This window comes from Chrysemys picta, chromosome 22 (genome assembly GCF_011386835.1).
Source record: "Chrysemys picta bellii isolate R12L10 chromosome 22, ASM1138683v2, whole genome shotgun sequence".
NCBI lineage: Eukaryota > Metazoa > Chordata > Testudines > Emydidae > Chrysemys > Chrysemys picta.
In genome coordinates this window covers 1,112,332-1,136,790 of record NC_088812.1, presented here as the reverse complement: position 1 = coordinate 1,136,790, position 24,459 = coordinate 1,112,332, and the positions used below count along the sequence as shown (strand labels likewise).

Sequence of the window (24,459 nt, the reverse complement as noted above, 5' to 3'; positions counted from 1 at the left end):
CTGCCCAGTCCAAAACATAAACCAAAGAACCTCAAACTTTCTGCTCACGCAACAGGATGAAAACGGAGCCCCGGGGGTCTCAAAACCTGCCTGGAAAGTGAAAGAGAATCACAAGCGTTTGACAGGCTGGTTACGTTTACGGGCCAGATCGTCCGCTGGCGTAAAGCAGCGTGGCTCCATGATTTAACGCAGCAGGTCCGTGTCTGTACAGAGCTTAGTGCAGGGTGGCCTGGCCCAGGAGCGGTGGGATCATAATACATAACGTACAGCGCCTTGCACAATCGGGCCTTGGGCCACGACTGGGGATCCCACCATAACCCATTCGCTGGCGCCAGCGGCGGGTCTGGCCCTCGCTCGGCAGGTCCCAGTACCTAGCCGATTGGCTATCACACATCTTCGCTGAGCGTGTAGTAACATGAAGTCCTACAGCCCCCGAGGCCGGCAGCGTGTCATCCTGCAGCACGCTACCCTGCAAGCTGCCTTTCCCACCTGCTTCGTGTATTGCTTGCCAGGCGTGTGCCACGGAGGAGCTGTTTTTCCCCGCAGCTCAGCCATGAGGCTGTCACCGATGTGCTAAATTCGTCAGTTGCTAGAGAACAAAGTCTGTGCTTGGTAATTAAGACTGCCGGGAGAGAGACATCCACAGCGCCTGTTCTGGAACAAGCCTGCGCAAAGCCGGCAGATGGAGGTTTTTTTCCTGGCCTCTGCAAGTTTCCTGTGGCGTTCTGCCCTTGGAAGTGGGGGATGTGGGCGCGGGAAGGAGGGGGGGGGGCTGCTGTTTTAATTCTGCCCCACAACAATCACACAAAACACGCTGTGGTGTTACATTGTCTCTAAAGAACAGCTCGACGGGCCCAGGCCGCCAGCACCACACTGCGAACGCGACTCCCGCGACAGTCAGAGCGATGCGGATTTGCACCATCCGAGGGCCCAGAAACAGCAAGCCAGCAAAGTGCAGGAATTCACTGCCCCCTGCGAGCTGGGGGCAGACGTGGGGGGGGGATCCCTGGCTGTCTCTGAGGCAGGAAGGGAAGTTTAACAGGCTGCGGCTGTCGTTACCCCGGAGCAGGAGCGGGAGCCGCACCTAAACGCTGACTGACAGGGGTCACGGGGCGCTCAGACCATAAACTTGGTGGCCTGTGATGAAACGAGTTTGCTGGGTCTCGGCGCTGTTCCTAGCAGGACACGTGACCCACGCCGGCCCCCAGCTGTTCCGTGTGTTCAAAAAAGAGCTAGATACATTCATGGAGGACAGGTCCATCAATGGCTATTAGCCAGGCTGGGCAGGGATGGTGTCCCTAGCCTCTGTTTGCGAGAAGCTGGGAATGGGCGACAGGGGATGGGTCACTGGAAGATTCCCTGTTCTGTTCATTCCCTCTGGGGCACCTGGCACTGGCCACTGTCAGAGGACAGGACACTGGGCTAGATGGACCTTTGGTCTGACCCAGGCTGGCCGTTCTTCTGTTCTTATATCTGAGGACAGACTGGCCCATTCCTGCTAGCACGGGGACGGAGACCCAGCACATTCGTTTCCCTACAGGCCCCTGACTGTGTTTGGTGGCCCCTGCCTCCCCCCGGGTTGGAATCTGGAACCTAGACGTTCGGATCCCAGCGGGTCCCGTACCCGTTCTCCCCTGCCCGTGCCAGTCCACCCAGGCGCTCGGTTAGGCAACCCCGTCCCTCCCCCCCGCACGCTCCAGTACAGTCATGGCCTGGTTGGGGCCAGCTCATGACCCATTTCCCCAAGCCGGAGAACGGATATTTAAGGCAAGACACCAGCTGTCTGGATCGGCGACAAGCCGGAAGTTCCACCAGGGCCACGGGGCAGGGCCGGGGAAGGGAAAAAGGGTGGAGCAGATCCGAGGGCAGAGGCTGCATGCGGACGTGCCTGGACGGAGACAGGCCGGGTCTGGACCAAGAACACAGCTCGGCTGGAGCTTCTAAAGTGGCCGGAGGAGGCAACAACGACCAACCAACCAAACCAGGCGCCCCAGCCCCAGGGACGCACCGCCGGGTTCCCCTCCAGCAGCCCCTGTGTGGGTGGCTCCGGCCGCCGGCCGGCTCAGGTCTGGGTGAGCTGTATCCCGTAGACGGCACCGTCGCGGCCGAGGCAGGCGGCCTTCGAGGAGCTCTCGGCGTCCTGCACGTTGTACTCGCCCTTCTTGCAGGCGGTGGATTTGAGGTAATAGATGAGCCCGGCCGTCCCACCCAGCAGCAGCACGGCCGCCCCCGCGATCAGGGCGGCGACGATGAATCTGTGATCTGGCGGGAGGGACACGCGGGTGAGGCTCCAGGAGGAGAGACAGTCCCTGCCCCAAAGAGCTTCCAGGCTAGACAGAGGCAGCGAGAGGGGAAGGGACACGCCCAGGATCACACAGCCGGGCAGAGGTGGGGAAGGGAAACAGAGTCACAGAGCAGGGCTGTAGCTTGCCAGGGTTGCTCAGCATCCCAGGAGTGGAGCTGGGACTAGACGGCAGGTCGGCTGGATCCCAGCACAGAGCCCCAGCCCCCCCGCCGCCAGGCAGCTTCTCTGTTACGAAGCGAGCGGAGACGCCCCAGGTGTGTGGTGCCGCTGAGTCAGGCTGGGCTCGAGTCCTGCCTCCTTGCCCGCCGCGCGGCAGGGACCTCGGCCCCCCAGGGCTGCTGCAGAACGCCCAGGAACCCCACAGGGGGTCTGTCCCCCCCCCCCCACACACACACTTTGCCCTTCCCTGGCTTCCTCGCCCTCTGCTCCGTACCTGTCACCTGGATTTGGACCTGGCCCAGGTGCTGCCCGTGGGCGTTGGAGACTCTGCAGACGTAAACGCCGCGGTTGTGCCGGTCAGCGCTGGCCACGCTCACGGTGCTGTTATCGGCCGAGCAGTGGACGTTGGGGGCGGGGGGCACGGTCCAGCGGTAGGCGGGTGCCGGGGAGCCCTCGGCGCGGCAGCTGATGTTGAAGCTGGCGCCGCGTGGGACGGTGGCGGAAGGGCTGATGGCCAGGAGCAAGACAACGGGCCTGTCTGGAGAGAAAAGGTCATACACTTAGCAGCCATGCAGCCCCGGGTCCCTCTGCGGCCCCCCCATTTTCCGCCCACCGTCCCGTGCAGCGGGGAAGCAGCGCCCCCATTCTACAGGGGGGCACCGAGAGAGGCCCTAGGCCGTGCAAGGATGGCACTGAGGCCTCCCAAGTCCCAGGGTAGTGCACTAACCACTGCACCATCCTACCTCCCTCACTACTCCCTTTGCTCAGCCAGCCCTGGACCCCCCACTCCACTGCGATTTCTCCATCTGTGAGCAGGAGCGTTCTCCTCTGAGCTCTGGTAAAGACCCCCTGTGTTCAGCAGCAGGGCAGACCCCTGGGGTCAAATCCTGGCTCTGCCACAGACACCCTGCGTGACCTTGGGCCTGTCACCCCATTGCTCTGGGCCTCAATTTCCCCAGCCCTAAAATGGGGCTAATGCTGGCTGAGCAGCTGTCCATGAGCGCCCGGAGCGATGCTGCGACAGTCGGGGCTAACGGGAGGCGATTTTACCCCGGTGAGACCGAGACGGGAACGCTGCGGCTCGTTCTGGCTTCGTAAGGGAAGTGGGAAGAGCGGAGCCAGCGCAGGCCAGAGCCGCACAGGTTCGAGGTGGGAGAAGACACCTGGCTGGTAGCAAGGAGCGTCACGTGCTTCGCTGTCAGACAGAACCCTGTGAGGGGAGCTGGTCCCGGCGTGCAAGGCGCCATCCCGGGCAGAAATCCCGGCGAACGGGCCCCGGAACCTCGCGGAGGGAGGCAGAACACGCACCAGAGGCTGGCAGCTGAAATCGTCTCTTACGGCAGGCGCGTGCAGCGCCCAGTGCCAGGGACGGGCTCACGCTACGGCCCCAGAAACGGCTGTGTAGACGCTGCGGCTCCGGCTGGGGCTCTGACAGCTGCGGTGGGGAGCAGGCTCCGGCCCGAGCTGCAGCTTCAAGCTCCGTGGCTATTTGCACAGCGCCAGGGCCCCCCTAGCTCCTCCGTCGCAGACCCCAGCTCGCGTCTCCCCGGCCCGTTCGGGTCTCCCTCTGGCTGCACTGGGTTTGAGCATTTCCGGGCGGAGCTCGTGTGACGGACGCCGGGCGAGCGGGAGGGGAATCGGCCGTGATCGCGCCGTCTTGGGAGGGTCCCGGGCTGGCGGCGCTCGCCCTCCTGCCTCGCCCCGGGCAGCACTTTGCAGCCAGGCACTCAGCGGCACGACACCCCGGGGACCCCCCGGCTAACGTTCACGAGCCAGGCCCGGTGCAGGGAAATCAGGTGAAGAGCAGACGAGGGGGCCAGTAAACGGAGCCAACAGTGGCAAGTACATAGGACTGAATGTTCTTTCACGGTCAGTCATTTCCGGTGCAATCAGTAACACAGGGCAGGCGCGGGGGCTGGGCTCGTTTAGGAATGTCCAGTGTCAGCTTCCCCCAGCTGCGCTTGGACCAGCACAAAATCAGATCAGCTGCACTTTACACACGCAGGGCCGGGGTCCCAGCTGCTCCGTTCCTGCGCTTCTAGCAGGGACTGACTGAGACTGTGAGCTCGCTGGGGCAGGGGCTGTTACTCCGTTCTGTGTCTGTGCAGCCCCTAGCGCTGTGGGGCTCTGGGCACTGCTGTAATTCATCTAACAAATAATGTACAGCACCTAGCGCTGGGGGGGGCCCTGAGCCAAGACTGGAGCACCTGGGCACTACCGTAATTCACCTAATAAATAACTTGCAGAGCCTAGCCCAATGGGCTGGGGCACTACCGTAATTCACCTAACAAATAATGTACAGCTCCCAGCACACGGGGTGGGGGGGGTCCTGCTCCATGGCTGGGGCCCGTAGGCTCTGCCGGAATAGTGTGGCAATAGCAACAGGACCATTTGTGCTGCCTGTCTTCTGGGGTCAGGCAGGGCTCTCGCCCAGCCCACAGGGGGAATCAGACTCTGCACCCTGTGGCCCCTGGGGAGCAGCAGAGACCGTACGGCCGCAGTGACAAATCACAGATTCCAAGGCCACGGGATCACCTAGTCTGACCTCCTGCAGAGCACAGGCCCGAGACCTGCCCCAATGCCATATGCCGGGGCTGGGAGCAGGGCCTTTATGCCAGTTCGGCCCCCGTCTGGGAGGGGGATTCTCAGGGAGCCGTTCCCACCCCACTGCCGCCAGCACAGACCTGTGGGTCACACGTAGGGCGAGCCAGGCTAGTGCAATGCTGGTGCGCAATCGAGACTCACATTCCACCCGCACGGTGACCACCCTCGTCGCCGACCCGTGGCGGTTCCTGGCCGTGCACTGGTAGGTGCCGGAGTCATTCCTGCTCACGTTCCGCTCGCCGCCAAACTCGTCGGCTGCTCCCTCCTTGGTGCATGGGACGTGGATCCCGTCCGCCTCACAGGCCAGGGTGTGCAGGGTCCCCTCCAGCCACGCCTGGGTACTGGGGCAGCTGGACTCGTCCATGGTGGGCTTGTCTGGAAGGTAGAGAACAAGGGCCCACTATTCATACCACGAAGAAGCCTCGTGGCTCCATCTTCTGCTAGATGAACCCTGGCCGAGCACTCATGCTGGGTCACCTTTCTTACCGCCAGCTCCTAGTCCAGGCAGGAGCAGGGTAACCGGGGAGTGGAGAGCGCAAAGAGAAACTCCTCACAAACCGTCCCGGAGCCCACGGGCAGGGCCCAGGTACAAGTAACACAGAGACCGGCCGGGGAGGTGCCAACGCAGAGACCAGTCCAGCCCTGGGTGGAGGTTGGTGGCAGCGGTGGGCCTGGCCCAGGGATGGGGGTCGATGCAGGGACCAGCCTGGCCTGCGAGGGCAGTTCTTCGCCAGGCTGTAAGCTCACATTGGAGGGGGACGTTAGGAACCGGCACCAGGCCAGGTTCGGTGCCTGGAGTCACGGAGAGAAACTTCCGACCCCCCAGCTGGACTGGGACGGATGATTTAATCAGGAGTGCAGACGTCACCGGGTGTGCGAGAACCTATGGCAAGCGTGACCGGCCGGTTTCCGGGCCGTCCGGTGGTACGTGCCTGCGTGCAGCATCTCACACTCAGACCCTACTTCCCGAGGGCGTCTGCAGCCCCTGGGGTTCAGCGCATCGCCAGACTGTTCATTCCTGAGCCGTCTGATTAACCTCTGCAGCTGAGGCGGGATTTGTCGTCGCGCGTTGTATTTATATGTCCTCCTGGCCGGCGGCTTCCGCCGCTGCTCAGTCCCGCGAGCCAAGCGCTGAGGCCAAGGTCACTGTCTCTTTCCTAACGAGTTCAGCGCGCTTGTCCTTTTCCCTTCCTAGCATGGCTGATTCATCGCTCACCCGAACAGAGGCGCTGCCAGAGTGGCTCATCCCAGGGGCCCATCTAACCCGGTCTCCCGTCTCCAACGGGCCCCGCCCCAGCTGCTTGAAAGGCAGGTGCAAGACACCCTGCAGGAGGCAGCAAAGGGCGAACCTTCTCCGAGGGACAGTTCCCTCCTGATCCCCATCAGATCTGGGCCGGGGTCCGGCCCAATGGGGCCCCTGATCTTATCGGGAGCTTCTAATCGACCAACCGATGTGAGACCAGCAGAGGGGCGTCGTTTAACTCAGCCGACTGCTCCACCCACGGCAGGACAAGACCAGGGGTTCGGACAAGGGCAGGGGGGTCTAGGCACGTGACTCTCTCACACATAGCTGCAGGGATCCAGTGTTTGATGACTTACACTCCACCTGGACGGTCACGTCCCGGCTGACCGAGCCACGGGCGTTGGTGACGTTGCAGTGGTAGGTCCCAGCGTGCTCTCTCGCCACCCGATGCTGCACCCCCACGTCATAGGGCACCCCGTCCTTCGTGCACACCACGGCTGGTGCTGGGTTCCCCCGCGCCAGGCAGGCCAAGCTTTGCTCCGTCCCCTCCACCCAGGTCCGGGTCCCGGCACAGCCGGCATCGTCTATTTCAGGCCCATCTGGAAGATACAGAACCGGAACCCGTCTTTAAAGGGGAAAGCAGAGCTGGTTCCTCTGCCATGCGCCTCGGCCCTGCCCTGGAGGGGAGCTGGGACTCGGGGGCCCATTCAGAACTTGGCCCCTCTGACGAGGTTACCACCGGGGGGAGGGGGGACAGCTGGGCCGAGGGCTTTGGGGAGCAGGGTCTTGTTAGCAAGGAATGGGGCTGAGACCCAGCAAACGAACCTCATTCAGGGCCCAGGGAGAAGCTGTCAGAGGGGGACACTCTTCAGTCGCTATCAGTCTGGGGATGGTCAAGGAGGAGAACTCCACCTCTCCATCTGAACACCCCGCTCAGTCCCCCTCCACCTGGGGCCAGATCAGAGACGGGCCCCCTAGGGGGAAAGGCCCCGTGTCCCATTCACCGTCCTGAGCCAGCCAGTCCCCCGCCTGGGGTGGGTCGGGGCCAGCACCCCTGGAGGGGAAAGGCCCCGTGTCCCATTCCCTGCCCCCCCGAGCCAGCGGGAATCTTGGCAATCACACACTCCCCCTTCGTCTGACCCGGCTTGCGTTTGCTGGGACGGCGTCACTTCTAGCCAAGCACCGGAAGCCGCCAGCACCCGACATTGGGGAGCCCAGCTCTGTGGGCCCATCAGCTCCCCGGGGTCCCCATAGGCTGCGATCCCGGCCCTCACATTCAACGTGGATTGTCACGTTCCTGTCGTCCGTCCCGTGGGCATTGGTGGCGCGGCAGCGATACAGCCCCGCATGGCCTCTCGTGACGTTCTGCACGCCGCCGGTAGCGTACACCGGGCTGTCCTTGCTGCAGGAGACCTCCGGCGTCGGGTTGCCATCGGCTTCACAGGCCAGCTGCTGCGGGGTCCCCTCGAGCCATGTCTGGTGACTTGGGCAGCCGGGCTCATCCAGCGTAGGCGCGTCTGGAACAGAGAGAAGAGTAAGGCTGGTGTGGGAAGGCCCAGATGCCCATGATGCCTTCGCTCCGTCTGAACGCCCTGATCTGTCCAGTTCCCTCTCGCCGCGGGGCCGGCGTCCCCTGAAGGGGAAAGGCCCCGCGTCTCATTCGCACACCACAGCTGGTGCTGGGCTCCCGCTGGCCCTGCAGACCAGGGTTCGCAGCCCCCCCTTGAGCCGCGTCCGTTTCGGGCTCATCCGAAAGTGCAGGGACAGAACTCGAGTCATTGCCCAGGACCCTCTGCTCTCTCCCGGGGCGGCAGGAGGATCAGTGACCTGGGTCACTGGCCTGTTTGCGCCCCAGCGGCAGGGCAGTGGGAGGCTGGAGGGGCACAAGTTCTCCTGGCGGGAGCTCCGGGCCTGGGACTGCGGCCCCGACACAGCCCAGCCCTGGAGCACGGCAGTCCCGCCGGCATGTGCTGAGAGAGTGATGCACGGGCTCTAGTGCCGTGCCACACGGGGACGGACGTCAGAGCCCGCCCGCCTCGGCACCCACCCGCCCCGCGCCTGCCCACCCTGGCGCCCGCCCACCCACCTTGGCGCCCGCCCGCCTTGGCACCTGCCTCAGCGCCCGCCCACCTCGGCGCCTGCCCACCTCGGCGCCCGCCCTGGGCCATGGGACCGGCTCAAACGCTAAAGCTTTGGCACATCCTTAAGTGCTTCGCAGAGACAAAGGCCTCGCACGCTGCCAGGCTCCTGGGTTGTGGCCAATAATCAGCCCAGCTGCGAGTCCTCGTGCCACCGCTCCCACCTTCCAGCCGGGGCTTTCTGCAGGAGGCCTGGGCTAGTGCCAAGCACAAGCCACCTCAGTGATTGCAGTCAACACAGGGAAACCGAGGCACAGAAAGAGGAAAAGACGTGCCCAAGGCCACCCAGTGTCTGGAGCAGAGCTGGGAACATAGGCTAGGAATTCTGGCTCCCAACCCCCTTCCTCTAACCCACCAGGCCCCAATCCTCTCCTAGAACTGGGCAGAGAACCGAGGAGAAAGGCACTGAAGGCTTGGAGATGTTCCAGTGCTGCCGTCTCAGGCCCTGGGGTCAGTCACTGTGGGACGTGCAGGGGCAGGAACAGACAGGGTCTGGGCCCCGCTCCCGACTCACAGAGGACGACGAGCTGGGCGGACGTGTTCTTTACGAGGGAATGGTTGCCCAGCATGAGGTTCCCTTCACACGTGAATTGCCTCCCGTTGTCTCTCTTGCGGGTCGTCAGCGTGAGCTGCAGGCGGGGCGGGTGCCCGGACGCCAGGGTTCGCTCGGCGTCTCTGAGCTGTAGCGTCATGCCGGGGGGCTGGGAGGCAGGGGAAAGGCACGTGATGCTCACGTTCCTGTTCACGAGGGCCTGTGGCTGGTCGATCTCCAGGACGGGCTGAGGGAAACCTGCAGGGGACAGGCAGAGCTGCTGTGAAACGATCAGGGTGATTTTTAACATGTGACTGACATCACCGCTGCAAAGAAACCCAATTTCCACGTCTGGGGAGCCCTGGGTTATAGCGCCAGGCTGGTGTGGTGTGAGCAGGGGCTGGAAACCCGGACTCCTGGGTTCTCTCGCCAGCGCCCGGAGAGAGCATAGGGTCTAGCAGGTTGGAGCGGGGGAGCTGGGACCGGGCCCATCGGACTCATTCGGCGTGCCAGAGGCAGGGCTGGGCCTTCGTCTCTCGCCACCAGGTACCCCAGGAATGGGGGCAGCACAACCCCCAGGGCAGGGCAATCCCCAGCTGGTTGCGTGGGTTGGAGCTTTTCGGGCATTATCATTGGGTCGAATAAAAATCACCCAGGCTTGGCTCTGCCCTCAGTGTGAGCGCGTGTGCCAGGCACCGTGGGGTCCCTACAAGGGACTGAACCCGCTGGTTCTGGGACAAGAGCCCTGCTGCCCCCAGGATCAATTGGCAATCAGTGCCGTTATTATTAACCAGGGAACATGCCCAGGGAAAGTCCCGCGCATGGCGGACAGGGAGAGCGGCTCTCCCCTCTCCAGAACAGACCCCTGGCTTGGCTCAGCTCAGCTGTGCTCCGTCCTTGGAACTGGACACGGGGCTGTTCGGCGGAGAGGGGGCAGAGGAGGGCCAGGGTCACCCAGCAGGCAGGTCTCTGCAGGATCGGCGCCAGCACTGCCCACACCCCAGGGGAATAATCCAGACACTCACTGTAAAGGAGAACGCTCTGCCCTGCGGATCTGGACACGGGCCCCACGGACACGGTGCAGTTCAGCTGGTGCCATCCCGGGGACGGGGACCGAACCTCGCCCTGGGCGGTGGCCATGTCGCCCGACGTGGTGACGGTGAAGTTCAGGCTCTCTCCCCCAAAGGACAGGTTGAACCGGGCCTCTCCCGCGGCGGGGAAGACCCCGGCCACCCCACAGCGGGCGAGCGCCTTGGTGCCCACCTCGATATAGAGGGAGGTTTGGAGCCGGGGCTCCTCCGGGAGATCTGCAGCGGGTGAGAAAAGCCACCGCGGGGCATGAGGGAAACATTCAGCGGCATGTGGCCGAGTACACAGAACAGCAGCGTGGGACTCAGGACACCTGGGTTCTATTCCCGGCTTGGCCGTCGGCCTTGGGCAAATCCTTCCCTTTTCTCTGCCTCTGTTTCCCCTCCCACCCTCTGTCTAGTTGGACTGCGATATCCTTGGGGTAAGGGCTCTCCAGGTCCGGGCAGCGCCCGCCCCCGTGGGGGCCCCCCATCTTGGTCGGGGTCACTACTGTGATACGCCCAGTTGTAACGCAGCCCATGTCTGTGGTGAGAGCGTCTCACATCCTCCCAGGCTCCAGGTCCGGATCCGGACACAATGACACGGGGCCTGACTGTGTTTTACAAATCTTCCGCCATTCTCACCTCGCCCTGCCCCAGGAAGCGGGCGCAGAAATGGGAGGTGCAGAGAGGGGAAATGGCCTACCCCAGGTCACACAGTCAGCGAGTTGCAGAGCCGGGAAATGAACCCAGGAGTCCTGATACCCAGTTCCTGCCCTGCTTTAACCACTGGCCTCCACTCACCTCCTAGAGAGAACCCAGGAGTCCTGACTCCCAGCCCGCGCCCCCCCAACCCCCTCGACTCCAGTGTCCTCCCAGAGCCAGGGACAGAACCCAGGAGACCTGGCTCCCAGCTCCCCAACCCAACCCACTAGACCCCAGTGTCCTCCCAGAGCCAGGGATAGAACCCAGGAGTCCTGGCTCCCAGCCCCCCCCCCCCGCCCCCCATGTCTCACTTTCACACATTAAGGCCAAGCTTTTCAAACACCACTAGTGATTCTGGGTGCCCAACTTGGGAGGCCACCCAGGGGCCTGACAGTCACAGAACAGCTGAGGATCTGCCCTTAGATCTGCAGTGGGATCGGGATCCGGGCCTGAGAACTTCCAATCTCAACATCGTCCCATTGAGAAAACCTGATCCCTCCTCTAAAGATGGCTGTCTCGAGAGCTCCCAGCCTGTCACGTAACACACAAGCCGGGGGCCACTCAATGACATTACTAGGCAGCAGGTTTAAAAATGAACAGAGGGAAGTTCCACTTCACACAATGCACAGACAACCTGTGGAACTCACTGCCAGGGGATGTTGTGAAGGCCAAAAGAATAACTGGGTTTAAAACAAAATTAGGTAAGTTCCTGGGGGATGGGTCCACCAGTGGCTGTTAGCCAGGGTGGGCAGGGACACAGCCCCATGCTCTGGGGGTCCCTAAACCTCCAGCTACCAGAAGCTGGGACTGGACGACAGGGGAGGGATACTCGATAATTGCCTGATCTGTTAATTCCCTCTGAAGCCCCCTGGCACTGGCCTGGATGGACCATTGCTCTGACCCAGCGCGGCCGTTCTTGTCAGCACTGCACCGCTGAGCAGGGCAGAGGGTGGTTAATGACACCCCTGAATGCCTTGTCCTGCCCACGGGCTAGCGCTGGTGTTTCCTCTCTCCCACTGAGAAGAGGGTTTGCAGCAGATTGAAAACGCCCAGGTGAGCTCAGAGATCGCTCGCTCGCTCGCTCGCCCCGGCAGCGGGAGAAACGCAGTGAGTCAAGCAGCCACCGCAGCTCCACCAGAGCCCGGAGCTCAGAGACAAAGGCAGGGAGCTGGCTGGGGATTCGTCACAGAGTTATTAATAGACTCCCGCTAACGGGATTATAATTCCCGCAGACCTGGCAGCTGTCGGAGCGTGAGCGGGCGGCTCGGACGAGAGGCAGGCGAGCCAAGGGTCTGGTTCTTGTTTCCCTGAGGTTTGGGCCCCATTCCCGATCAGAGCGTCGGCACCGGGCGCCCGCGGAAGGGCCGGTCCGAGAGGCTGGGGCTAGTGAATCAGCACTCACCAAAAACCCTGAGCTCCACCGCAGGGGAGGAGAATTGCAAAAGCTGCCCGTGCGGTGTCAGGTCCAGGGCAGCGTGGCAGGTGATCTCCTGCCCGTGGTCCTGTCGCTGAGGGGTGATCTCATGGGTCACTGTGACGTTGTCGGGTCCGGTCCCGGTGCGGTTCTGGAAGGTCTCCGTGTGCAGGGTCCGTCTCCCCTGGCGGAGGGTCACGGTGAGGTGTGTGACGGGAGCCACGTTCAGAACCCGGCACTTCAGGTTATAGGCCTGGCCCAGCTCCATCTCGGGGAGCGGCTCCAGCACCACCCGCTCCGGCACCTCTGGTGTAACACAAAGACACAGGCAGCCTTTCAGGAATCCAACATGGTGTCTGCGGTGGGATCCGCCAGGGCGTGGCCGAATCCTGCAGCCTGTCCCACCACATCGTCTGCACTGTTCCAGAGACGGCACCGGCAGGTGGCTGCAGCTCCCTGCCCTGATCACACCCCCACGCCAGCTGACGGACATAGGACCTTTCTGCTGGCTGGCCGGCCCCATAGGTCACTCCAGTAGCAGGGGAAAGGTGGGACCATGTGGGTTCCCAATAGAACAGGTCCCCACGTCGCAAAACAACATCCTCATGCCGGGCACGATGCACCGACAACCTCTACAGAGAGTCTGAGGGCAGCATGCGCCTCTGAGACCAACCCCCCTTTCGCCCTGGGGGGTGGGGTCCCAGCCGTGCAGGGCAAGCCCCTGGGTAGGGACGGTGCTTGTGAACTCAGGGGAAGTTTGTGCTTCTATGAGGCTAAACGGAGTCCGGAGTCTCTGGGGAAGCTGATGCAGCTTCTTTCCCCAGAACTACACAAGGATCCCGTCTGCTCCAGGTGGGTCTCTAATCTGATGGCTCATCTCCTGCCTCCCCAGGAAAGAATCTGGGATTTCCCCCCCCCAGGACTCGGTCAACCCCACGCAGCCCCCGTAACCCGCCCCCCCGCCCAGCACCCTCCTTCCCTGAGTCACTTACGGTAAGTGGTGATATTGGCATTTGCAAGTGTTATGTTTCCATAGCAGTAGATGTAGCACTGAACGACCGACACCCACTCCCGGATATTGACCAGCTCTTGGGCCATCCATCTGGACCCCTTCTTACGTTCGGCTTTGGTGAGCGAGGTCTCCAGGCCGCCCGAGGCACCAGGATCCCGGCACGTGTGGCTGCAGTTTAACCAGATGGAGCCTCCGTGCTCCACCACGGCATCTTCCAGCCAAACGCTCACATTAAAGGATGGTTCTGCAGCCCCTGAAATGGGAAACGCGCCCGTGGTGCAGAGCCTCAGGGTGGGGGTGGGGGTGGGGGCCTCCCGAGTGCTGGAGGACACCGGGGTCATGGCAGCCTCTCCCGGCGTTTCGAATCCATGCCCAGGGCGGCGGCTCAGCCCCATCACAGTACCGATGCTGTGGATGTCCAACGCCCTCCACCCGACGATCCCAAAGCACTTTGCAAACATTATTGTTCCCATTTCACCAGCAGAGAAACTGAGGCACGCAGCAGTGAAGGGACTTGCCTGAAGTTCTAGGGCAGCTCACAGTCCTGACTCCCAGTGACCCTCATCACTAGCCCCCACCCGCCTCCCAGAGCTGGGGCTACAACCCAGGAGTCCCCCCTCCCCCCAACCACTAGACCCCACCCCCCTCCCAGCGCTGGGGAGAGAACCCAGGAGTCCTGGCTCCCAGCCCCCCACTCCCCTTCCAGAGCTGGGGAGAGAACCCAGGAGTCCTGGCTCCCAGCCCCCGCCCCCTCTAACCACTGGTGCCCACCACCTCCCATGCAGCCTATCGGGAGGAACCTTTTTTTAACAAGCCACACGCCAAACCAGCCCCCCAGCCCCCCCGGCGGCCGGACTGGCTCCCTCTCGGGGTCCCCCCGCCCCCCGCAGGCCGGGCACGGACGGGACGGGGCGGGGGGAGCCCCGCACGTGGGCCGGTCCCGACGCTGGCTTCACGCCGGGCCCCGATCCGCGGGTACGTACCTGGGAGCGCCAGGAGCAGCAGCAGGGCCCCGAGCTGCCGGAGCCGCATGGCTGAGGACGCGCTGCGCTGCGCTGCGCTGCGCGGGGGAGCGCGGGGCGCAGGGCTCGGGATTGGCGGCGCTGGGACTTGCTATCCAGGCGGAGGAGGGGGCGCGGCGCTGGAGCCCGGGCGCCCGCCCCTGAGCTCCCGGGGACTGGCCGGCGCCCGAGCCCGGGTTTCCTCCACTTCCTGCAGCAACTCGGGCCACGGCACGCCCCTGCTGAGAGCTGGGCACCTCGGGGGTCAGGGCCCCGTGCGCCAAGGGGAACCGAGCCCCCGTCGGGCCGGGCGCCGCCCAGACCCCGGCCGAGATCGGGGCCCCGTCGGGCCTGGCGCCGCCCAGACCCCGGCCCAGATCGGGGCCCCGTCGGGCCGGGCGCCCCCCAGACCCCGGCCGAGATCGGGGCCCCGTCGGGCCGGGCGCCCCCCAGACCCCGACCGAGATCGGGGCCCCGTCGGGCCGGGCGCCCCCCAGACCCCGACCGAGATCGGGGCCCCGTCGGGCCGGGCGCCCCCCAGACCCCGGCCGAGATCGGGGCCCCGTCGGGCCGGGCGCCCCCCAGACCCCGACCGAGATCGGGGCCCCGTCGGGCCGGGCGCCCCCCAGACCCCGACCGAGATCGGGGCCCTGTCGGGCCGGGCGCCCCCCAGACCCCGGCCCAGATCGGGAACCCGTCTGGCCGGGCGCCCCCCAGACCCTGGCCCAGATCGGGGCCCCGTCGGGCCGGGCGCCCCCCAGACCCTGGCCCAGATCGGGGCCCCGTCGGGCCGGGCGCCCCCCCCAGACTCTGGCCCAGATCGGGGCCCCGTCGGGCCGGGCGCCCCCCAGACACTGGCCCAGATCGGGGCCCTGTGGGTTTAAGAGCCTTCCACCAAAACAGCTCCTGCTTCTTGCTGTACCTCAATGACTCCGATGATTTTGGACTCATGGATGAATGTGTCATGTTCCTGGCTGGCTTCCCACAGCCCCCATCTATCCCCCCCCCCCGGTTCTCCTTGGAGCCCATGGAGCAGGGGTCAGGCCCCTCCGGCTGGGTCACCCCAAGAGGCCAGTTCCCATTTGGGCTGTTGGGAGCTGACAGCTGCTTGCAAAGGATGGCACAGGCAGGTGCACTGGGCCCGTCTCAGCATTGCCCGCCCCCGGGCTGAGCCCCTAGGACGGGGGTTCTCCAAGGTTATTGCCTGGGGGGTGGCGAGCTGTCAGCCCCCACCCCAATCCCTGCTTCGCCTCCAGCATTTATAATGGTGTTAAATATAAAAAGTGTTTCTAATGTGTAAGGGGGTCGCACTCAGAGGCTTCCGAGTCGCAGCCGTGTTAGTCTGTATCCGCAGAAAGAACAGGAGGACTTGTGGCATCTTCGAGACAAACACATTTATTTGGGCATAAGCTTTCGTGGGCTACAGCCCACTTCTTCGGATGCATGGAGTGGAAAATACAGAAGGAAGATCTAGATCTAGATCTATACACAGGGAACATGAAACAATGGGTGTTACCATACACGTTATAAGGAGAGTGATCAGTTAAGGTGAGCTGTTGTCAGCAGGAGAGAAAAATAACTGTTTGTGGTGGTAATGAAAATGGCCCATTTCCAGCACTTGACAAGGAGATATAAAGAACTGGGGGGCGGGGGGTGAGATAAGCATGGGGAAATAGTTTTACTTTGTTCCTTATATCTCCTTGTCAAGTGCTGGAAATGGGCCATTTTCATTACCACCACAAACAGTTCTTTTTCTTGTGGCACCTTAGAGACTAACAAATTTATTAGAGCATAAGCTTTTGTGGACTACAGCCCACTTCTTCGGATGCATATAGAGTGAAACATATATTGAGGAGATATATATACACACAGACAGAGAGCATAAACAGGTGGGAGTTGTCTTACCAACTCCGAGAGGCCAATTAAGTAAGAGAATTTTTTTTTTGCAGTGATAATCAAGATAGCCCAGTACAGACAGTTTGATAAGAAGTGTGAGAATACTTACAAGGGGAGATAGAGTCAATGTTTGTAATGGCTCAGCCATTCCCAGTCCTTATTCAATCCTGAGTTGATTGTGTCTAGTTTGCATATCAATTCCAGCTCAGCAGTCTCTCGTTGGAGTCTGTTTTTGAAGTTTTTCTGTTGTAAGATAGCCACCCGCAGGTCTGTCACTGAATGACCAGACAGGTTAAAGTGTTCTCCCACTGGTTTTTGAGTATTATGATTCCTGATATCAGATTTGTGTCCATTAATTCTTTTGCGTAGAGACTGTCCGGTTTGGCCAATGTACATGGCAGAGGGGCATTGCTGGCACATGATGGCATATATCACATTGGTAGATGTGCAGGTGAACGAGCCCCTGATGGTATGGCTGATGTGATTAGGTCCTATGATGATGTCACTTGAATAGATATGTGGACTCAGAGGTTTGCGGTGTGAAGGGGTCACCAGGACCAACGTCTGAGAACCGCTGCCCGAGGCCCAGTCCTGCTGGAGGGTTGGACCCCGGCCCCAGCGCAGAGCCCATCAGCCAATGGGGCTCCCCTGGCCAGTCCCACGAGACCCCCAGCCCCTCCGCGGGGGAGCAGCTCCGACTCCAGTCCAAAACGCCCAGGGAAGGAAAGCGGAAGAGGGCAGGGTGGGATGTGCGGCACTCAGAGCTAAGTTAATCGGTCAGTCCTTGTACAGCCCAACCTAGCCACCCTGACGCCCCCCTCTGTGCCTCCGTTCTACTACACCCCCCTCTGTCCATCCATCCCCCGATGCCCCCCTCTGTCCCTCCATCCTCCTATACCCCCCTCTGACCATCCATCCCCCGACACTCCCCTCTGTCTGTCCATCCCCTTACACCCCCCTCTGTCCATCCATCCCCCGACGCTCCTCTCTGTCCATCCGTCTCCCTACGTGCCTGTCTGTCCCCCTACTCCCCCCTCTGTCCACACATCCTCCATGCACTGGACTGTCTGTCTGTCCCCCTGTGCCCTCCTCTGTCCGTCTGTCCCTCTACATGTCTGTCCATCCTTCCCCCTACACACCTGGCTGTCCGCCTATCCCCCTATGCACCCCTCTGTCCGTCCATCCACCCCCTTGCACACTTCTCTGTCTGATTCCGATGTGCAGGGGCTGGACCCTGCTCTCCTCTGCCCACGGGCTGTTGGCTCATCTCGCTTCCTCGTGCTGGTTCGTGCAGCTTTCGCGAGGGGGGGGCTCCTTGCCGTGCCAGTGCAGACGGAAGCACAATTTGGAACCTGTGACAGTTTTCATGAACCGGAATCGGCCAGTCCCAGCGCCCGGCCCTGAGTGACCCTGGCACCCTGGGGTGTGTGCCTTGGGCCCTACCTCCCGTCTGGCTGTGGCCAGGAGCCCTGTCCCTCAGGCGAAGATTCCTGGAGTTTCCGGGTGGACGGCGCCCCACCCCCCATAAGGCTTTATGGAAATACGCTTATGAATATATCTGACATAACTGGAATATGTTCTGTGCTACACATGCCATGTCACATATCTCTGTAAAGGTGATGATCTGCCGCAGTGGTCCCCAACCTTTTCCGTGCCGTGGGCGCCGGACAGGGCCGACTCCAGGCACCAGCGCAGCGAGCAGGGGCTTGGGGCGGCCAACGGAAAGGGGCGGCACGTCCGGCTCTTCGGGGGCAATTCGGCAGAAGAACGAAGTGGCGCGGTGGAGCTGCCACCGAAGTGCCGCCGATCGCCGCTTCCCCTCCCCCCCGCCGCTTGGGGTGGCAGAAACACCGGAGCCGGCCCTGGCGCCGGATGGAGGACTGTGGCCGCCGGAGAAGCAGCCGCTGAAATGCTGCCGAGAAGCGGCAACGTCGAGAAGCGTCGCCGCCGAAAATCGCTTCTTGCCGTTGCCGATTTTCGGTGGCATTTCGGCGGCTGCTTGTCCGGCGGCCAGTAGGCGGGTGCACATAGATGCTCCAGTGGGTGCCATGGCGCCCGCGGGCACCACGTTGGGGACCCCTGATCTACTGAATCTATTAATCCTATTTGTATGCATGTGTCTTTTTTGTATTCAAAGTTATGAATATTGGCCGTGTACTGGCTTGATTTCTAAATAACCTTCGGGCTTGGCTACATTGGCACTTTACAGCACTGCAACTTTCTTGCTCAGGGGTGTGAAACCCCCCCCCCCCCCCGAGCGCAGCAAGTGCCAGCGCTGTAACGCGCCAGTGGAAACCGTGCCCCAGCGCTCCCAGCGCTGTAAGCTAATCCCCTCGGGGAGGTGGAGTACCTGCGACCACACTCGCACTTCCAAGCGCTGCCGCGGGAGCGCTTTGAAGTTTCGAGTGTAGCCAGGACCTGGTCAGTTCCTGGAGAAAGGAATTCACAAAGTTAAGTGCCCAATCAAGAAGCACTTAAGGAACAATGCATCTTGGAATGCCCCAATCCAGATAAGAAGTCTTCCTGCAGACATTCAAGATACCATGTGGGCAATAGCTTTTGCCTGTAAAAACTGTGAGTCATGCCTGGACATGTGACTTGCCCATGTGACTCCAAAACTCCATCTTGCAGCTGGACTTTGCATAGGAGAGAAGAGGGGGGTCTCCACCTGGGCCTCTAATCTGCAAGGGGAAGGGCTGAGCTCTGCCTTGGCTGCCTCCACTGGGCTGTGACTTCCCAGACTTCTGACCGGATCAGCTGGGAAGGGAGCCAAGGGGTATATGCTGTCAGCCCTGCTCAGTGCCAGGGCCCTCTACAGACACAGAGCGAGACGAGACAGCCCCTGCCCCAAAGAGCTCCCAGGCTAAACAGCCCATGGGTGGGCGGGGATGCGCCTTGTCTGAGGTCCCCCAGGACTAGGATTCACCCACTAGGCCACGCTGCCTCCCGTGTCAGCCCTGGCTCTGGCACCAGTATGGAACAAGCCAAGGTCCCTCCAGTGTCCCCCGGTGGGTGCCGCCCTCTGCCCACAGCTGTCCTGGCGGAAGGGCAGGTTCTCCTGGAGCTGGTGGCAGGGCTCTTGTGATGCCAGCTCTCCCCAGTGCCCCTTCCGGGCATCCGCCAGCCTTTCTCCCCCACAAAGGGTGAGCGGGTGACATACTGACTCGATGCCCCGGGACATTCCTCACCACGCGCCCTGGCGAGGGGGGGAGTGATGGGGAAGCAGCCGCCCGTGCTTGGCCAGCTAGCAAAGGGTGGCCGGAGCCACTGTCGTGGGAAATTTACCTGAACCAGCACCACTGCCCGGAGCCGCTGGATCCCTGCAGCTCCTCACCGGGCGTTAGATTCCCAGCGCCCAGGACCTGCCCTTTGAGGCTGTGCTAGGAGCCGAGCGAGCTCCCAGGGCCCTGCTGAGCGTGTGCGCAGCGGCTCCGAACCAGGCCAGACGTGGGGGGGAGTTTCACAGCCACAGCACAAGGCCCGTGCCGAGGACGAGGGCTTCCCCATTGAACAGCTGCAAGAAGGTTTTTTAGCACAGCGCAAGCGATGTATTCTGCCTAGTCTCCCTCTCAAACACTTCTTTCACCACAAAGCCCAGCCCGGAGCAGACCTGGCCCGGGAATTTCAGCCTGAAAGGTTAAAGTCTGGCAAAGGTAGACGCATGGGAAACCGGGGAGCGCCTGGCAACATTCCCTAGCAGCACCGCAACCTGCCCCCCGTCCAGTCTCTGCGCATCTCCCGTCTGAGCGGCCGTCGCTTGGCACCACGCAGCTGCCCACTGCCTGCCTGAGCTCTGCCGTCTGCTCTATGGGGAAGCGTCTTCCGCAGAATTCAAGCTGCCTCCCTCTTCTGGGGCGTCTTCTGCGCTGGCCTGCGCCATCTCGAAATCCGTCCGGCTTGGCGTTGCTTCCCCGGGCTCTGGCCTTGCCGCTCTCCGGGTCCTGCCGCGCCGAGCCAGCCCCCAGGCCAGAATACCCAGCAGCATGGCCGGTACGGTGGCGATGGCAGAAATTGCGATGATTTTAGCCGTGGGGCTCTCTGGAAAAGGAGACAGAAAGGGGTTAAATTCCCTCCCCACAAAACACCCCTGAATTTCCCCAGCGGGGTCGGTAAACGAAGTTGGTAAAGAAATAAAATGAAACTACGGCCCGGTCGGGGCCGAGACCATCCGGGATCAAACCCCAGGAATTCGGGAGGAATCTCACTTCCGCTGGGCTGCCGGGGACGCTCCTGGGCCATGCGAAGGGAACGTGGCGTTTGTCCAACGCTTAGCGCCCAGCCTGCCTCCCACCAATGGATTTAGGGCTGGATTGAAAAGATATTTCGGTGCCTACAGATGCAGACAGGCACCTAGTAGCTGCAAAGTGCCCAACCTTCCTGGGTGCCTAGCGCCCAGAGAACCAATGGGAGTTAGGAGCCTACCTGGTCTGGTAATTTTCAGGTTTCAGAGTAGCAGCCGTGTTAGTCTGTATCCGCAAAAAGAAGAACAGGAGGACTTGTGGCACCTTAGAGACTAACAAGTTTATTAGAGCATAAGCTTTCGTGGACTATAGCCCACTTCTTCGGATGCATCCGAAGAAGTGGGCTATAGTCCACGAAAGCTTATGCTCTAATAAACTTGTTAGTCTCTAAGGTGCCACAAGTCCTCCTGTTCTTCTTTTTTTGGTAATTTTCAAAATCCCACTAGGCACCTGGCTGGATCTTTAGGTGCCCAAATCCCTTTACAAATCTGACCCTCCTTTCATGCAGGGGGTTTCGCCCGGCACAACGGGGCCCCCGATCTCGGCCGGGGCTGTTCGGTGTTTCCACAAGCAGGTGTGAGACACTCCAGAGAGGCGGCTGGGCCTCGGGCACGGTCAGGCAATACCCAGTCTCAGAGACGGAACGTTTTTCCATTCGCGATTTGTTTTAAACGTACATTTTACCAAACTAACCCTGAATTTTTCCACACCTTTCCTGTGAAAAGCACCTGGCTTTGTGCAACCAGCTGCAGCCGACCTGTAAACCTCTGTACGTGCTGCACCCACTGGCCGGGGGCCCCGCCGCAGGGCGTTAGCGTGGGTCACGCAGCTTTCTCCCGGGGGCCACCAGCCTGGCCCTGGCTTTAGAGCGGGATTCCCTGCCTGGCTCCCTCCATCCGTTCTGCGGTTGGGGGGAGAGGAGCACTTGACGCACGTCCCGATAAATGTGTGACTTGAGCTGCCAGCACCGGCCCGGCGTGAGCCTGAACTCACCGGCCTCCTGGAGCTCCACCGCAGAGGAGCTGCTTTGCAAGGGTGGCCCGTGCGGTGCCAGGTCCAGGGCTGCGTGGCAGGTGGCCTGCTGCCCGTGGTCCCATCGCCGAGGGGTGATCTCCTGGGTCACTGTGACGTCGTGGGGTCCGGTCCTGTTGCGGCTCTGGAAGGTCTCCGTGTGCAGGGTCCGTCCCCCCTGGCGGAGGGTCACGGTGAGGTGCGTGACGGGAGCCACCTTCAGAACCCGGCACGTCAGGTTATAGGCCCGGCCCAGCTCCAGCTCCGGGAGCGGCTCCAGCACCACCCGCTCCGGCGCCTCTGGAATGACAGACATGGAGCCACGGGCAGCCTGAGGGCAGGAATCCAACACGGGGACCTTCCCAGCCCCGTCCCCAGGGGAACAAGAGCCCAGCTCCCAGCCCCCTCGCTGTGGGGGGCCCGAGGGGGAGCTGGTGCTGCGAGTGCCTGGCACGCCTCGTGCCCGCGGGCAGAGGGGCAGGGGGCTTTCACTGCAGCACCTCGGCCGTCAGCGGCCTCACCCCCGGCCAGGCACCGCCCGCCCAGGCCCCTTCCGCAGGGAGCAGCAACCTCCAAAGTGCAGAAGCCTCCAGGCCTGGCCGGGAGCCCCGGGCTGCTCCCCCTTTCGCCCTCCGCAGGCCCTGCCCCCCCCGCCCACCGGCCTTGGGGCCATGGCTCCTCCCGACTTCGGTAGCTGCTCCCGCCTGGGCTGTGTTTCAAACTGCCCCCGGCTCTCCCCTCTGGGCAGCTCCTATCTCGCTTCTCCAGACAGGAGCCGCCCAGCTCCCTGTGGGGCTGCCATCCGCTGCGCCCCCGCGGCACGGCCCAGAGCCACGCAGCCGGCCCAGCGCATGGCGAGGGGCAGCCCAGGCCCGGAGAGTGCAGCCTGTGCCTGCCTTGTGCGAAGGAGGACGCAGCCGAAATCCGTCTGCCAAACGCTGCCTGTCCCTGGGCCGTTGCAGAACCTCCCGCCCACGCCCCCGGGGCTGGCTGACAACTCCCACTTTGGACCTGAGCTGGGGAGGGCCTGGCAGGGGCGATTCACCTACCTCTGGGGGTGGCCTCTCCCGTAAGAGACCCCAGGACTCTCCACAGAGCAGGGGATGCGCCCCAGGAAAGCCGCCCCCGGGCCCTGCCTAAGAGCCTCGTTCTGTGAGTCACGTACGATAAACCGACATGTTCACAGCCGCTGTTTGCCGCTCTCCACGGCAGGGGAAGTAGCACTGAGGAGCCGACGCTGAAGGTCGGTTAATTGGATCCCGTAGACCCGGGTGCTGCTGAAAGGCGCCGCTGGGGGAAGAGCCTGGCAGGTGCATGCCCGCGCCCCAGGCCGGCTGAGCCCTGCCCCGGAGGGGACCCTGCTGGCGGTGAGAGCCAGGCTCAGTCTCGCTGACCGGCCGGCAGGGGCTCAAGGGGGGCAGGGGGTTGGGATGTGGATTCCTGCCCTGCCAGGAGCCGGACTGAGCCCACCAACTCTTCCCACCCAACGGCTGCCAGGGGGTAACTCCACGCAGGTGCTGCCTGGCTTAATGGAGCGGAGCCAGTGTCCCCAGAGGGGAAAGGCCCATGTCCCATTCTCTGCCCCCGGAGCCAGCCAGTCCCCTGCCTAGGGCCAGAGCACAGCCTTGTACCCTAGTTTCTGCCAGCGACTTTTCCCTTTCTCTAGCTCTGCCCTGCACCAGAAAGTGTCAGTGGCACAAAAGCCCCCCCAGACCCACTGCAGCTGGGAGCCAGCGGCACTTACGGTAAGCGGAGATGTTTGCAGCCGCCACCATCCTATTTCCATTGCAGGTGAAGTAGCACTGAGGGGACGACACCCACTCCGTGATATTGACGAGGCAAAAGGCCTCCCACCTGGATCCATTTTTACTATCGGTTTTGATGAGCGAGGTCTCGAGGCCGCCGCTGGCACCAGGATCCCGGCACGTGTGGCTGCAGTTTATCCAGACGGACCCTCCGTGCTCCACCACGGCAGCTTCCGGTGAAACACTCACCTCAAACGAGCCCTGCGCGGCCCCTGAAACAGCAAACGGATCTATCACACTGTGGCTGCACCTCTGGGGGATACAGCCCAGTGGAACTGAGAAAGCAGAACATCAAACCCCACCCCCTTCCCAGAGCCAGGGAGAGAACCCAGGAGTCCTGGCTCCCACCCCCGAATCTGCTCTAACCACTAGGCCCCACTCCCCTCCTGGTGATTCTATAAGAAGGCGCCTTCATTAACAATGAGTAAAACAAATCGATGTCACCACCTCACTGCCGGGCCAGTGGGGAGCTCCCAGCCCAGCCCGGTCCCACTAGCATTCCCCTGGGGACACGCAGTCTGAGCGGGGGGCGGGTGGGGGGCACTTACCCGGCAGCACCAGGAGAAGCAGCAGCCACGCCAGGGGGCCCCTGGGAGAGGGATGCTGGAGCCGCTGGGGTCCCATGGCTGAGGAGAGAGGGACAGAGAGAGCAGGAGTCGGGGGAGCTGGGCTTGGGTTTTCCATCGGTCCCGTGGGGCCTGGTCCAAGCCCACTGACGTCAATGGGAGTCTTGCTGGGGCGCCCGCCTAGGCGCTGGGCTCTGGGGACTGAGTCGCTGTCACTGGAGAGGCGGGGATGGTGTCCAGGCACTGCCAGGGCGGCTGAGCCCAGGGCCCATGTAGCCCGGTATCTGGTCTGCAACGGAGCCCAGCCCCAGCTGTGAGACCGACGGCAGGAGGACGTGATGGGAACCCTGTGGGGACAGTTCCCTCCTGATCCCTGCTAATTAGCGATCAGCTCAGCCCCCCTGCCCCCCCACTCTACCCACTAGCCCCCACTCCCTTCCCAGAGCCAGGGAGAGAACCCAGGAGTCCTGGCTCCCACCCCCCTGCTCTGACCCACTAGCCCCGACTCCCCTGCCAGAGCCAGGGAGAGAACCCAGGAGTCCTGGCTCCCAGCCCCCCCCCTGCTCTAACCACCAGCCCCCACTCCTCTCCCAGAGCCGGGGAGAGAACCCAGGACCTTACCCCCAACGACGGTGGTGCTGGCTGGAATGGAGGAATGAGGGCGCAGCCCGGGAGGAGCGTGTGCAGAGCCATCTGCTGGGTGAGATAAGGAGACTTTGTGATGAAGTGGGAATGTTCATAATGTTTTCTCTAAATACTG

At 62.5% G+C, this 24,459-nt stretch overlaps 3 protein-coding genes across 3 annotated transcripts in view; all 3 read right to left on the bottom strand.

Annotated features, from left to right (window-relative positions):
- Window positions 1–24,459, bottom strand: part of LOC135977035 (uncharacterized) — a 348,641-nt gene that overhangs the window by 213,465 nt on the left and 110,717 nt on the right. The gene's annotated exons all lie outside the window — the stretch shown is intronic.
- On the bottom strand, window positions 1,253–14,419 carry ICAM5 (intercellular adhesion molecule 5). Its single transcript, XM_065575639.1, has 10 exons — window positions 14,163–14,419; window positions 13,160–13,432; window positions 12,156–12,473; window positions 10,007–10,288; window positions 8,964–9,239; window positions 7,586–7,828; window positions 6,668–6,910; window positions 5,210–5,443; window positions 2,739–3,002; window positions 1,253–2,262 (listed from the first exon to the last, which is right to left on the bottom strand). The coding sequence occupies exons 1-10, from the start codon at window positions 14,209–14,211 to the stop codon at window positions 2,063–2,065; spliced, it is 2,382 nt and encodes a 793-aa protein (XP_065431711.1). The 5' UTR covers window positions 14,212–14,419; the 3' UTR covers window positions 1,253–2,062.
- LOC112060734 (intercellular adhesion molecule 4) lies at window positions 15,560–24,400 on the bottom strand. The gene is made up of 5 exons (XM_065575657.1): window positions 24,321–24,400; window positions 23,682–23,759; window positions 23,073–23,345; window positions 21,311–21,628; window positions 15,560–20,114 (listed from the first exon to the last, which is right to left on the bottom strand). The coding sequence occupies exons 2-5, from the start codon at window positions 23,755–23,757 to the stop codon at window positions 19,882–19,884; spliced, it is 900 nt and encodes a 299-aa protein (XP_065431729.1). The 5' UTR covers window positions 23,758–23,759; window positions 24,321–24,400; the 3' UTR covers window positions 15,560–19,881.

Coding starts and splice junctions, on each gene's coding strand:
- ICAM5 (XM_065575639.1), bottom strand. CDS start 14,211: ATGCGGCTCCGGCAGCTCGGGGCCCTGCTGCTGCTCCTGGCGCTCCCA. Junction 5,444..6,667: donor CGTGACCGTCCAGGTGGAGT/GTAAGTCATCAA, acceptor TCTACCTTCCAG/ACAAGCCCACCATGGACGAG. Junction 2,263..2,738: donor GGTCCAAATCCAGGTGACAG/GTACGGAGCAGA, acceptor CCCTCCCGCCAG/ATCACAGATTCATCGTCGCC.
- LOC112060734 (XM_065575657.1), bottom strand. CDS start 23,757: ATGGGACCCCAGCGGCTCCAGCATCCCTCTCCCAGGGGCCCCCTGGCG. Junction 23,346..23,681: donor GCTTCTCCTGGTGCTGCCGG/GTAAGTGCCCCC, acceptor TTGCTGTTTCAG/GGGCCGCGCAGGGCTCGTTT. Junction 21,629..23,072: donor TGCAAACATCTCCGCTTACC/GTAAGTGCCGCT, acceptor CTGTCATTCCAG/AGGCGCCGGAGCGGGTGGTG.